The sequence below is a fragment of the Mustela nigripes genome, chromosome 18 (genome assembly GCF_022355385.1).
Source record: "Mustela nigripes isolate SB6536 chromosome 18, MUSNIG.SB6536, whole genome shotgun sequence".
NCBI classification, from domain to species: Eukaryota; Metazoa; Chordata; class Mammalia; order Carnivora; family Mustelidae; genus Mustela; species Mustela nigripes.
In genome coordinates this window covers 37,112,790-37,125,598 of record NC_081574.1, presented here as the reverse complement: position 1 = coordinate 37,125,598, position 12,809 = coordinate 37,112,790, and the positions used below count along the sequence as shown (strand labels likewise).

General features: G+C 56.7%; 1 protein-coding gene across 1 annotated transcript; it reads left to right on the top strand.

Moving 5' to 3' along the window:
* The first annotated feature begins 2,587 nt into the window (after nt 1-2,587).
* Nucleotides 2,588-6,700, top strand: NKX6-3 (NK6 homeobox 3). Its single transcript, XM_059384384.1, has 3 exons — nt 2,588-2,969; nt 4,944-5,113; nt 6,461-6,700. The coding sequence occupies exons 1-3, from the start codon at nt 2,588-2,590 to the stop codon at nt 6,698-6,700; spliced, it is 792 nt and encodes a 263-aa protein (XP_059240367.1).
* Nucleotides 6,701-12,809: the final 6,109 nt, after the last annotated feature.

The window sequence follows — 12,809 nt, the reverse complement described above, 5'->3', positions numbered from 1 at the left end:
GCACCGGACTCCATCTCTCCTTCCTGGCTCTGCCCTGGGGGAATGGGGGGGGGGGTGGGGTGGGGGCTGGGGCAGGAGTGAAGCTGGGGTTGGGGCCTGAAGGGGTCTGGAAGTGGGATCAGTCAGCAGGGAGGCCTGCATCGCCTGGGGGTGGGGGGCGCTTCTGGAAACCTGGGCAGTCCCTTCGTCAGACCACGCACCCTGGGAGAAGCTACCAAACCTCTGGGCTTGGTGGGAGATTTCTGTCTCCTAAGGATTACCGTGATGTGGGGGCAAGTCCAAGGTGGGTGGAGGAGGGCAACACACCTCAGGGTGCATGACTGACCCACAGCAGACACTAAGGGGGACCCCCCCAGTCCCCGCCCCTTGTGAAGGGCCTCCGTGCCCCTCAATGTCATTCAAAGTTCAAGAACTTCTGAGAAGATTGCCCTGTTCCTTCATAGTTCCTAACACCTCATGAGGCTGGTCACCCAGCTGGCCTAAGTTTTCTCATCTGTCAAATAGAGAAATGGATTAAACAATTGCTAAGGTCTCTTCCATATTTCATCCTGGGAATCCCAAATGTGAATGCCTTTGTCAAGCTTGGCATTAAATAGGAATCAAATCATTTGCTGCAGCTTTTCTTCCTCATAAGTTCCCATCCTTAGGGGCTGACCGAGTCATAGTCGCAGGATCCTCAACTGCATGGCCCAGGGGGGTTTCAAAAGCTCAGTTTCAGGATCACAGTTGCCTGGGGTGGGGTCAGGCGGCCAAATCAGAATTAAGTGTCCCAAACAATTGTGATGGGCAGCCTAGTAGCCCAGTCAACTCAGAGGTGTAAGATCCCTTTTTCCGGTTTTTAGTCTAAACTTCTAGAGAAATCATCTCCACAGCCTGTGTAAGGTCTTTCGTGCATTAACCTACCTCCTGTACACTACAGAGAACATGGCTCAGAGCAACCTGTTCCCCAGGAACATAACAGCCGCATGGGGAGAGGCAGGCTCTGTGTGAGAGGGGGGCCCTCCCCAAGTTCTGGGTCCAGATCTCCAACTAGAAGCCGAGGAGAAGGTCAGCGAAGGGCCCCTCTTTTCTCCCACCTGCCACACAGTGGGACCACAGCGTGTTGAGACTGCCGAGGAGCCCACAGCCTGCTCAGGAAAGACTTTGGAACTGCCCGGCAGAGGAGGGACAGAAGTCCGTCTGCCTGACAGTCCCTAATGTCCTGTCATTTTACATGTTCAGACCAGGGGCATGCTGGTTTCCACTTTAAAAAACAAAAACAAGAACTGCCCATACAAAATCAACAGAGTATTCCCCACAGCTTCCCTGTTTGTAAAGTGGAAGATGGCCCCCAGTAGAGCCTTGCATGTTGTAAAAATCCATTAGAAAGAAAGGCATATGGGTGTCCCACCATCAAATAATGACTGTGCACCAACCAAATGCCTGCCAGGGGGACCCACCACTGACTCAACAGCGGTCTCAGTCATCAGAGCTTTCCAACCCAGCTGCCGAGCCAGACAGAACATGGCCCTGGCTCCAGCAGAGGCACACATGATTCCTCGGAGGAGTTAGATGGAAGAACAGAGGGCATCAGGAAAGGCTGCTCAGAGGCAGAGGTGGGAAGAACACAGGCACAGCAGGGGCAGGCTCCACTCCCCCACCACACCCCACCTCCCACTCCCAGGCTCTCAGGCCAGGGGCAGAGATTCACATCCCCACCCCCCACCACCCTGGGCCAAAGCCCAGCCTCCCCACTTACCCATCCCAGCTCAGAGGAAGGAAGAGAAGCATCCACACTCAGACTCCATACTCCTCCGCTGGCTTGGGTACTGCACATAAAGGGGTCTGGGCACCCTGGGACAGTGCCTCCTGAGCCTGGCCTCCTCACCCTCAGGGGAGCAGCTGCAGGAGCTGTAACTTCCAGCTGCCTCGGGAGCCTCCGGGGGCCCCAGATACCCTCCTTTCCCTAGATGCTGCGCTTGGGGGACCAGGAGCCTGTAGACCCTCTGAGAAGGAACAGAGCTTCCAGAGCTCATCCTCTCTCTCTCTCTCTCTCTCTCTCTCTCTCACACACACACACACACACACACACACCCTGGCTGATTTTACAGTCAATCTTTCAAAGTGCAATTTGTCTTGGAAAAGCCAATGTGAGGCCTGTGTGGGTTTCGACCAATGGCGCCGCGCCTCTCACCGCTCAGCCAGTCTCGGGTCTGTATTCTAATGGGCCATATCTTTATCAGGGAAATGTTGCTTCCCTGAACTTAAAACTTCTCATGGAGGGTCCGCAGACTTACAGGCAGAGGAGGGGTCTGAGCTAAGGCTTGGGGAGCCACCCTTCTCCAGGAGGGACAGGGACAGAGCCAAGGGGCGCCGGCGAGGCCTCTCACCTGCTCCAGGAGCACCTGACTTCCGAGTCGCTGACGTAGGTGCTGGTCCCCCGGAGCCAGGGCCGGGCCGGATGCCTTAGGTAGGAGGGCAGTCTGGGGATCGGGCCGCTTTTGACCCTCCAAACCTGCCATGGGCTTCTGGGTCAGAGCTCGGGGTCTCTGGCTTTAGGGGGCCTGGATTTGGGCTTCTGACCTTCCCTCACCCTGACCCGAGGATCATGGAGTCCAACCTGCAGGGGACGTTCCTGCTGAACAACACTCCACTGGCTCAGTTCTCTGAGATGAAGGCCCCCGTGTGCCAGTACTCCGTGCAGAACTCCTTCTACAAGCTCAGCCCTCCGGGGCTGGGCCCCCAGCTGGCCGCCGGCACCCCCCACGGGATCACGGACATCCTGAGCAGGCCCGTGGCCACGCCGAACAGCAGCCTCCTCTCCAGCTACCCCCACGTGGCAGGCTTTGGTGGACTCAGCTCCCAGGGGGTCTACTATGGACCCCAGGTGGGGAATTTTCCCAAGGCTGGCAATGAGTACCCCACCCGGACCCGGAACTGCTGGGCGGACACGGGCCAGGACTGGCGAGGCGGGAGGCAGTGCAGCAACAGTGAGTACAGGGCAAGGCTCCGTCCCCCCCCCCCCCGGCCCCCAGGTCCTCCCCACCCCCACCACCCACAGGATCTGGGGAGGAGGAGGTGTGGGAAGCAAAGGGAAGGCTCCCAGGGCAGTCCTTACCTGCCATCCACCTCTCCTCAGCCACCTGGATCCAGGGCTCACGGGGGCACATGACTGAATACTCCCCTTCCGGATCCACCCCAGCTCTACCTGGACAGGTGTCTTGCCCCTCACTCCCCACCCTTACCAGCGGCCGCCTCAGCTGCTTTCCCTGAAAACCCGGGGGTCTCCTGGGCTGGAGAAGACCACATAACCCACATTTGCCCGATGTAGGGTCCACCTGGCCACCCAGGTTCCTTCTCCCACCCAGAACCCATGTCACATCTTCACCTAAAGTGGGCCAGTGCTGTTCCCTGTGAGAAGCGGCCCCAGCGTCACCTTCCCAGAGAGCCCATTCCTGCCCTGACACCATTTAGGGCCACGGCATGCACGGCGCCTCCATCTTGGCCCTGCCCGCCATCAAGGGGGCAGCTTCCCACCATCCTCCTCGGGCCTTATGGCAGCAGGAGCAGTGATGACCGCCCAGCCTCCACGAGCAGCTGCCGAGTCCAGTCAGACTTGGTCCTAGCTGTTGGAGAGGGGGGTGTCACCCTACCCTACCTTGCCCAAATCTGTTTTCAGAGAATGGGTGTGGGCACCCCAGGGCTCCAGGCAGGGCCCAGAGATGGTGGCAGGTCGTGCACGGGCAGGTGAGGCTCACCGGGGAGGCAGGGAAGTGACCGGAATTGCAGGAGTCATCCCCGTGCCAGGGAGGCCCAGCCAGGAGCAGGCCGGGGCAGAGGCGGAGGGCACTTCCGCTTCTCTCTGACCTCGGGGCTGCCCCACTGCAATAGGGGCAGTCCCCTATTTGGGGTTTCCCACCAAGGAAACCCCAAATCACGCCTGCCTCCCCATCTGCTGTGCTGCTCGGGGTGGTCACACTGCCTGACAGCACACCCCTCACTCAGCCTGAAGCATGGCGGGTTCCACGCAGGTGAAGACCTCCTCTCTGAGAACTGGTTTTGGGGGTGCTCTGGGCCTTGGTCTCTCTCACCTCCATCTCCCCCTCCCCGCCACCACACACACACTCTCTCCACACTCCTACTCTTCAATCCCAAGTGCACGGCCACACACAGGAAAGTATTTGAATTGACTCAAAGGGACAGAGGACTGCAGAGGACAGTCTTTTGGGAAGGTTCTGCCCCAACCAGTGCCTCAGTTTCCTACTCTGTAACATGAGGAGACAGAACATGAGCTGCTGGGCTGCACAGAACAAGGCCCAACAGGTGGGCCTTCGGCCTCCCCGGAGCCCTGCTGCCCTCCAGCCCTGCTCCTGCCTGAGCAGCTGTCCTAGCCAAGCAGGAGGCAGGGTCCTAGTTCTTTGTGGTTAGGGTCACATGACCTCTAGGCCTGGTGACAAGGGAGTGCAGTAACTTGGGGCCTAAAGCTCTGGTTTTGCCAGGAACCTGGAAAATGGGACCCCAAGAACAAGGGATTAGGCGGGGAAGGAACTCCCAGATCCCCGGGGCCCTGACTGTTGGTGGAAGGTCCCTAGTCTGTGTCTTGGTGAGAAAACTGAGAAGACCGAGAAGAGCCTCCTGGTGTTGTCCCTGGAGAGAAGGCAGCATCACTGAGTAGGAAAAACATTACAGAGTGAAGGAGCCCAGGGCAGGCTTCAAGCACCGTCTCCCCCTAAATAGCTCTTATCTGGGCCAGGTGCCCTCTCGGGGGTCCCTGTCCATCCAGACAGGGCAGAGATCACGGTCACTACTGTCTGAACGCCAGGAATGCTGCTTGTTAGCGGTGTCACAATGCCCCCACAATCTCAGTGGCTTCTCTGTAGGAGGGAGCTGGCCCCAAGGGAAATGCAGGATAGGGCTGGTACCCTACTCATCCTGCTAACCACACGTTTTCCTCCTCCTGCCAGCCCCAGATCCCCTGAGCGACAGCATCCACAAGAAAAAGCACACCCGGCCCACCTTCACGGGCCACCAGATCTTTGCCCTGGAGAAGACCTTTGAGCAGACCAAGTACTTGGCTGGCCCTGAGAGGGCACGGCTGGCATACTCACTGGGGATGACTGAGTCACAGGTCAAGGTGAGTTTCTGCAGGAGAAGGTGTCTGCCCTACAGGGAGCAGCCAGCCAGTGGAGGAAAGGCAGCTTTGCTCTCTGGTGGCGGTGGTGGGGGTAAGAGGGGCGACTCTGGCTCTCACTGGGAAGCTGTCCTGCTGTCTGGGCACGGCCTGCCCACCTCGCCCCAGAGACGGCAATAATGTCCATAACCCAAAAGATGGCTGTCAGTACTGCTATCTGTCTGTTGGGAGAACTTTGATTTCAGGAGCTCATTTAAAGCCTCCCAGCAACCTGGAGGTGGGGAGTCTTATCGCTCAGGGTCACCTGGCTGGTAAGTGCAGAGCTGGGGCTCAAAGCCAGATCTGTGCGACATCCACCTAATGCTTTCCCCTCCTCTGCACGGTGTTGGCCAGAAATTCCGAGGGCTGGTGGCGGCCTCTGGCCCGTATCAGGAGTCAGTCTCGGGGCCATATTGGAACTGAATTTATAGGCTTGTTGCACCAGCAGGCGGGAGGGGCCGGCCTTGGTTTGCCAATAAGGTGAAGATAACACCTCCTTCCAGGTCCATCCAAATGAAGCTCGGATGGGGTGCGGGGGTAGGCAGCCTCCACCCGGCAGGCAAGGGCGACAGCCACGGAGCCTGGAATCAGTGATGGGACTTCTCCCTCCAGGCTCCCAGATGCCATCCTGATGCTAGATCTCTCTTGAGACACTTTGGGTGGGCGGCCTCCCAAAAGAACGCTATGACCGAACTGCCCAGCTCTGTGACATGGTGACAGGTTCAAGGGTAGAAGATGGAAGCACGAGGGCGGGTTGGGACCACCTCTGGGCAGGGCCAGCATCACGAGCCACCTGCCCCCGCAGACTTCGGATCTGCTGAATGTGAGTGGAAGGAAGCGAGGGCCCCCTTCCATACTTTTCTGCTTCTTTAGGTACTTTTCTGCATTCTTCAACTATCTTAAGCAATGAAAATACGTTACTTTTATAATTGGGGGAAATTACTCATGAAGTTCAGGGAAGGTCCATGGAGCTGAAGAAGGGACGACCCTTGAGCACCTACTGAAGGCCCCACCTGGGCATTCCGGCATCTTCCATCCCAGTGCCCCGGGGGGCAAAAGAGAAGATCCACCGCGAGGAGGGTCTGGCTTAGCAGAAAGGGCTGCGGCACTGACCCGCGTTCGTTTTTACTTTACCCGCCACCTTCCGCCGCACAAACGGCGTGAGTATTACCACCCGGTCTATCACTGAGCCACTTACTTTACTATAAAAGTAAGGATCGACGGTCCTTGCCGCCCGGTGGGGTCACCCTCCTAAAGGGGGTCCCCGCGTGCGCTGTGGGCGCACCATCCTCAGCCTCCTTCTCCACCCAGGTGTGGTTCCAGAACCGAAGGACCAAGTGGCGGAAGAAGAGCGCCCTGGAGCCGTCGTCCTCCACGCCCCGGGCCCCGGGCGGCGCGGGAGCGGGCGGGGAGCGCGCCGCCTCGGAGAACGAGGACGACGAGTACAACAAGCCGCTGGACCCCGACTCGGACGACGAGAAGATCCGGCTGCTGCTCCGCAAGCACCGCGCCGCCTTCTCGGTGCTCAGCTTGGGCGCCCACAGCGTCTGACGCCCGCCCCCATCCCCGCCCCCGTCCCCGTCCCGGTCCCCGTCCCGGTCCCTGTGCCCCGGCTGCAGCCCCTCCGCTGCCCCGCACGGCGGAGGAGGAGGAGGTGGAGGCGGAGGCTGGGGGAGGGCGAGAGGGAGGAGGCCAAGGGGCGCGGGCCGGGGCGGCGGCGGTGGGGCCAGCCCCGCTGAGGGAGGAGGGAGTGGGGAGGGAGGTCCAAGCCGCGTAAGACGCGCCCCTGGGCCGACGATCCCGCTCCTCTGGGGCCCAGGCCTCGGCCTGCCCGCTCCGCAAACGCGTTGAGTGCACAGGTAGATGCAAATGACCAGGTTCTGCCACCAGGAAAGTGGCTGGGGGTTCCGGACGTGCCATTGGGATCCAGCTGCTGCAGGGGGCCCACCCCTCGGAGGAATTGATAGCCTACTGGGGGAAAAGGTCCATTTGGGGAAGTAGGTACCAGAAAGAACAGCTGCGGGGAGGGGGGGCAGAATAAAAGCACTAATGTTAATTGAACACCCCTACTAAATTCTCCCACGTGGAAGGCCTGAATGACCTTACTTGACCTCACAAGGAACTTTAAGAGGTAGGTATTATGCTTGTCGCCCAGATGAGGGAAGTAGGGCTCTGAAGGTACCTAAGCCAAGTCCCAGAAGTGGGAAGGTGACAAAACTGAGAGCGGATTCCAAGGCTCTCTCGTGCCAGGGCAGAGGTCTCCCTTCTGGTCTGGGAGCTGAGGACCAGGGTGCTGGGTCCGAGTGGGCTCTTGGCTGACCGCAGAAGAAAAGAGGGCATGTCCAGGTACCCTCCTCCGACCTTGGCGTAGGAGGGATCCCCCTGGAGGGTCCAGAACGAATGACAGAACCCGGGCTGGAGGAAATCCACCTCAGTGAGGGGAAGTGGGTCCCAGGGAAGGAGAAACGCTCCTGACACCCTAACTCCAGGGTCACAACTCGCTCAAGGGCCAAGTCCTCCCAGACCCCTTTCTTCCTCCATTCTGCCCTCAGCAGGGATTCCCCAGAAAGAGACAAGACAGCGTGTCCCCTCCCCACCCCACCACCCCCCCGCCACGTTCCGTTGGGCTGAGAAAAAGGGAGGTTGGAGGCAGAGAAAGATGAGAGGATCTGAGGGGCGGATGCTGCCTCCTCCAGAGCTGCCCACCTAGGGTTCCCTCCGTGCTGATACAATGGACAAGATTACCTGGAGAGAGGGGAGCTTGGCACAGCTGGAAGGGACCTCAGAACCCCCTGCTTTGCCAACTGGGGCCCACATAGGAAAGGGGAGGACCCTGCAGGGACGGGCCGCACCCAGGGCCTGCATGGACTCCTGCTCCAGGTCCGTCCTTTCCTTAGACTGCCCGCAGCCTGGCAGTGGGGGTGGTGCGTGCTGGACACTGGCTGGGTGGCATTTTTTAGCCCAGGTGACTCGTAGTGGCTGGCAGGTGGGAGGGGTGAGGGAGGCGGGTGAGGACTGGCAACCCAAAAGGGACGCAGCGTTTGCCCACCTTTACTGGCTTTGACAATATAAAGAATAAAAATAAAAGTCCCAGAAACTTCCCCATGGCTGCTGTGCTTCTGTGAAACTGGCTGAGGAATCCCAGCCATGGGGACTATGAGGGGCCCTGGCTGGGGGTGGGGGGTGGGCGCAGTGGGCAGGCTTCTCCACTCCCAGGATGGGCGGGTCTGAGCTTGAGCTCAGGGAGTCTGGGAACCTGGCTTCACACTGGTCAAGTTGAAATCTCATGGCTCAATGCCAGGCACTGTCATAGGTGCTGAGAAACCCAAGACTGGAACAGGGTTCCTGACCTCCAGGAATTGATAGCCTACTGGGGGAAAAGGTCCATTTGGGGAAGTAGGTACCAGAAAGAACAGCTGCGGGGAGGGGGGGCAGAATAAAAGCACTAATGTTAATTGAACACCCCTACTAAATTCTCCCACGTGGAAGGCCTGAATGACCTTACTTGACCTCACAAGGAACTTTAAGAGGTAGGTATTGTGCTTGTCGCCCAGATGAGGGAAGTAGGGCTCTGAAGGTACCTAAGCCAAGTCCCAGAAGTGGGAAGGTGACAAAACTGAGAGCGGATTCCAAGGCTCTCACGTCTTCTTGCTCCAGAAGCAGCTCCTCAAAGCCTTTTCTGTAAAATGAGAGGCAAAACAAGCTGTGATTTCAGAACCTTCCAACTTGAATGATCCTGGCAAACACCAGCATGGCCTGAGTTCCCTTTGCTGTCCCAGGTCCTCCAGTCCGTCCCTTAGGCCCCCAGGGTGGGAGAACTTGGCCCCGGGGAATCAGCCTGGAGTGGGAACAGGGCAGGAGGAAGACCCCAGCTTGTGCCTCTTGGAGACCGAGGCACCAAACTGTCCCCAGAGGACAGGAGTGACAGACAAGAAAACATGGAATGCTTTTAAGCTCTAACCCTCAACCAAACCGATGCCCACACTCAGTGTCCCTGGAGGTGAGGTGGGAGACAAGAAGGAGACAAGAAGACAGCTGGGAAGAACGGGGCGTCATCTCTGGAAACTCCTGGTCACAGGCGGTTTTTTTTTTTTTTTAATTTTTTTAAAAGATTTTATTTATTTATTTGACAGAGAGAAATCACAAGTAGGCAGAGAGGCAGGCAGAGAGAGAGAGGAGGAAGCAGGCTCCCCGCTGAGCAGAGAGCCTGATGCGGGACTCGATCCCAGGACCCTGAGATCATGACCTGAGCCGAAGGCAGCGGCTTAACCCACTGAGCCACCCAGGCGCCCCTCACAGGCGGTTTTGAGGAGCCCTCCACTGACACGTGGGACCTGCGGGGAGGTGGAGCGGGGGGGATGGAAGGGGCCTCAGCCAGGCTGGGGCAGGTGGGACAGCAGCCTGGGAGCTCCTGGGGAGTCACAACACAGTCCCCAAGATGAAAAACCTCCATGGGCCCTGGGAGCCGAGTGCGGCCTGGTGTCTCCCCGAGCACTTGGAGGAGAGCATGGAACCTGCGGGCTGGGAGGAGGCTGCTAACATGATCAGGTAGAGTCAGGAAGCAGGTATAGAAGAGGAGGCCAGTGACCGCCCCCAAACAGAGCTTGTCTCCGTCTTTTGTAAGTGTATTATAATCCCAACTGCTCTCTTAGAGCTGTGATTCCTGCATGTCTGATTCTAGTCATTTGGGGTCAGTATTAAATCAAGCCTGGGGGAAGTTTTTCCCTGGGGAGACATTTGCTGAGCTAAACAAAATCTTCTCCAGTCTCAAAGTTCTGGGACACCTGCCATTGGGACCTCTGGCTCCAAGACTCCACCCCTCCCCCCACCCCCCACCACCTGAGCACAGGCAGAGTTGGTGTCTCCCAGAGACCGCACCCACTGCAGGAGAAGAGCCTGAGGTGAATGTCCCAGATTCCTGAGGGTAATTGGAACAAGTCTGGTTCTCTGCAGATGGGCACCTGTGTGCATGTGTGTATGCGTGTGTGCACCTGTGTGCTTGTGTGCTTGTGTGCATGTGCGTGTGCTTGTGTGTTGCTGGGGAGAGCTCAAGGCTATGCCCTTCATCTCTCATACAGAAATCACAAGCCCTAGACATTTTATGCCTGGTTATCAAAGGGATTTCCTATACATCCTGAGTGCAGCAAAAATCCAAGTTATTTTGGCATTCCGTGCTTCTTGTGACTCCTCTCCTGCCGAATTGCAAACTTTTCAGGGATGAGACAAGAGGGAAGAAATCAAAGCCTGTGCTCCCAGTAGCCGTAGAGTCCTGCTCTGATGGGCAGCCCAGTAGGCTTGGACAGGCGCAGATTCTGCCACAGTCCCCATTATCGTGGCTGCCAGTGTTAGAAGGACACGAGACACGTCCGAGCTGGGCTGGGTGCGAGTCTGGGCGTGGCAGTGTTTTACCAGAGTAAGGATGGCCACATCCTGATGGTGACATTAAAGAGGAGACAGGGTATTGGAAATCCACTTCCAGCAGCCTTTCCCCATTACGCAGGTCCCTCTAGGGGTTGAAGCTGGACACCAGTTGACTCACTTGAGCCCTTTTCCTGCCACACAACATAGAGGACAGTGTTTGGTTCCATCCTGGCTCCACTGCCCTGTGGCCTGGGCTGGTCGTTCTGCTGCAGAGCCTCAGTGTACCCATCTTGGAGATAGGAATAATTACATAGACCTCGAGGGGGCTCAGTCAGATTAGAACTAATGAGACACCAGTGGGGTTATGGACTTTGGGGAGGGCATGTGCTATGGTGAGTGCTGTGAAGTGTGTAAACCTGGTGATTCACAGACCTGTACCCCTGGGGCTAAAAATACATTATATGTTTATAAAAAAATTTTAAAATTAAAAAAAAAAAAAGAACTAATGAGACACTCGGCCGGCTGCATCATTGAAGGACGGCTTTGAGGCTGTGAGTGAGTCCTCCTGTCACCAACTAGTAGCTGGGTCATGTGACCAAGCTAGTTAACCTCTTGAAATTCAGTCTCCTCATCTGTAAAATGGGGCTGACACCGCACTCCGCAAGACAGAGAAGGTGAAAGGAAATCTCTTAGAGTGAGCTGACCCGCGTGCGCACTAAAATATGAGAATGCTTCTGCTCTCTCCCTCCTCCTCAAGTTCTTGCCCTCAGGGAGTGTCAGAGCCAGACGGTTCTTCCCCGCCATGGACCAGCTCCCGGCTCCATCAGTGGTTTGGCCCCAGCAGTGTACCGGCTCTCCGCGCAGTTGTGGAGGGACTGGCACGTGTGACCCGGTTCCTTAACCTGTAAACTGCCTGAGGCTCAGGATCCCCCCAGTAGCTCTGGGTGCTACCAGACGTGGAGGGCTGCCTGTGGCCCGCAGATGTGTTTCTTCAAGGGCAGACTGTGCTTCCATAGAAATGTCAGCTGGGGCAGTGAGGGGTTCCCACAACTTCCAGGGGCACTTCCGCCTACCTGGGTTCCATGAGGCTGCCTGGCCCACCTTCCCCTGAGGCGTCTGGATCTGTCTCTTCTGCATGGAAGCCTTGCTACTCTGGCACCTGATTTGGGTCCCAGCAGTGGCCTCACCTGGGAACTTACTAGAAACACAGACCCGCAGGTTCCAGATCTGCATTTTAACCAGGTCCCCATCCAGCTCCCAGGCTTACCATTCACCATGCGACAGGGGCCAGAGGGGGTCTGGCTGTGTGAATGTGTGTGGGTAACCCTTCTCCTCTCAGAGCAGAATCTGGCCTCAATAAAACGTTGTTCATCTGATACCGTTGAGCATAAAGACAGTCATAGTGTTTGTGACCACAGAAACATTTTTAAAAGTCTCGAGGACAAGAAAGCAGCTACCTGTACTGCTCTCCCAGGTGGCCAGAAGCCCTGGGGTACAAGACCAGAGGAAGAGGCCCAGAGCCTAGATGCAGGGTAGCTCAAGTGTGTGCAACAGCCCACAAGGACAAAGAGGAAGCCCAGCGCATAGCCCTCTCCGGGCGTTTGGTAACCGGACTGAAAACCCGACATAGGTCAGAGGTATTTGAAGACAGTACTGTGGTTAGTGTTCACAATGATGTCCTAGAGATTGTCTCAGAAAGATTAAACCCTGTCCTTTGTCCTCTGCGTAAGGTGCCGGAAGAGCGTACTTTAGAAAGCTTTTCACTGGGAAATTATTTTGCTTAGAACAATTAACTCTCTGATGATGCTTGGATAAATGAAATGGTATCAAATAAAAGAAATGTGCTGTTCTATCAGATCATGTCGTTTCAACCTGGTTCAGAGGATGGATTGGGAGTTTATGGAGGAATTTAGTACAAACCTGTGGTGGGAAGGACTTCTTTCATTTAGGAGGCAGAGGTCATGGGAATGAGGCTAAGGGAACCCCTCTGATCACCTTGACTCCAGGCCAAGAGCTCTGGCATCAGGCCAGAATGCCAAAGAGGCATTCGTCTGTTCCTTATACGGCACAAGAAGAATCCAGCACCTTCTATGAAAGTGACTTCTTCCAAATGCTTTACTCACACCCACTCATTTGTCTTCCAAAAGCCATATAGGATTTAGTGTCCCCATTTTCCAGATGAAGAAACTGAGGTAGAGAAATGAACTGATATTAGTCTGACCCCAAGTCCATGGATATACAGTATTGATTCTGCTCGACTTCAGAGTCATGCTGTCCACTCACTGCACCAATTGCATCT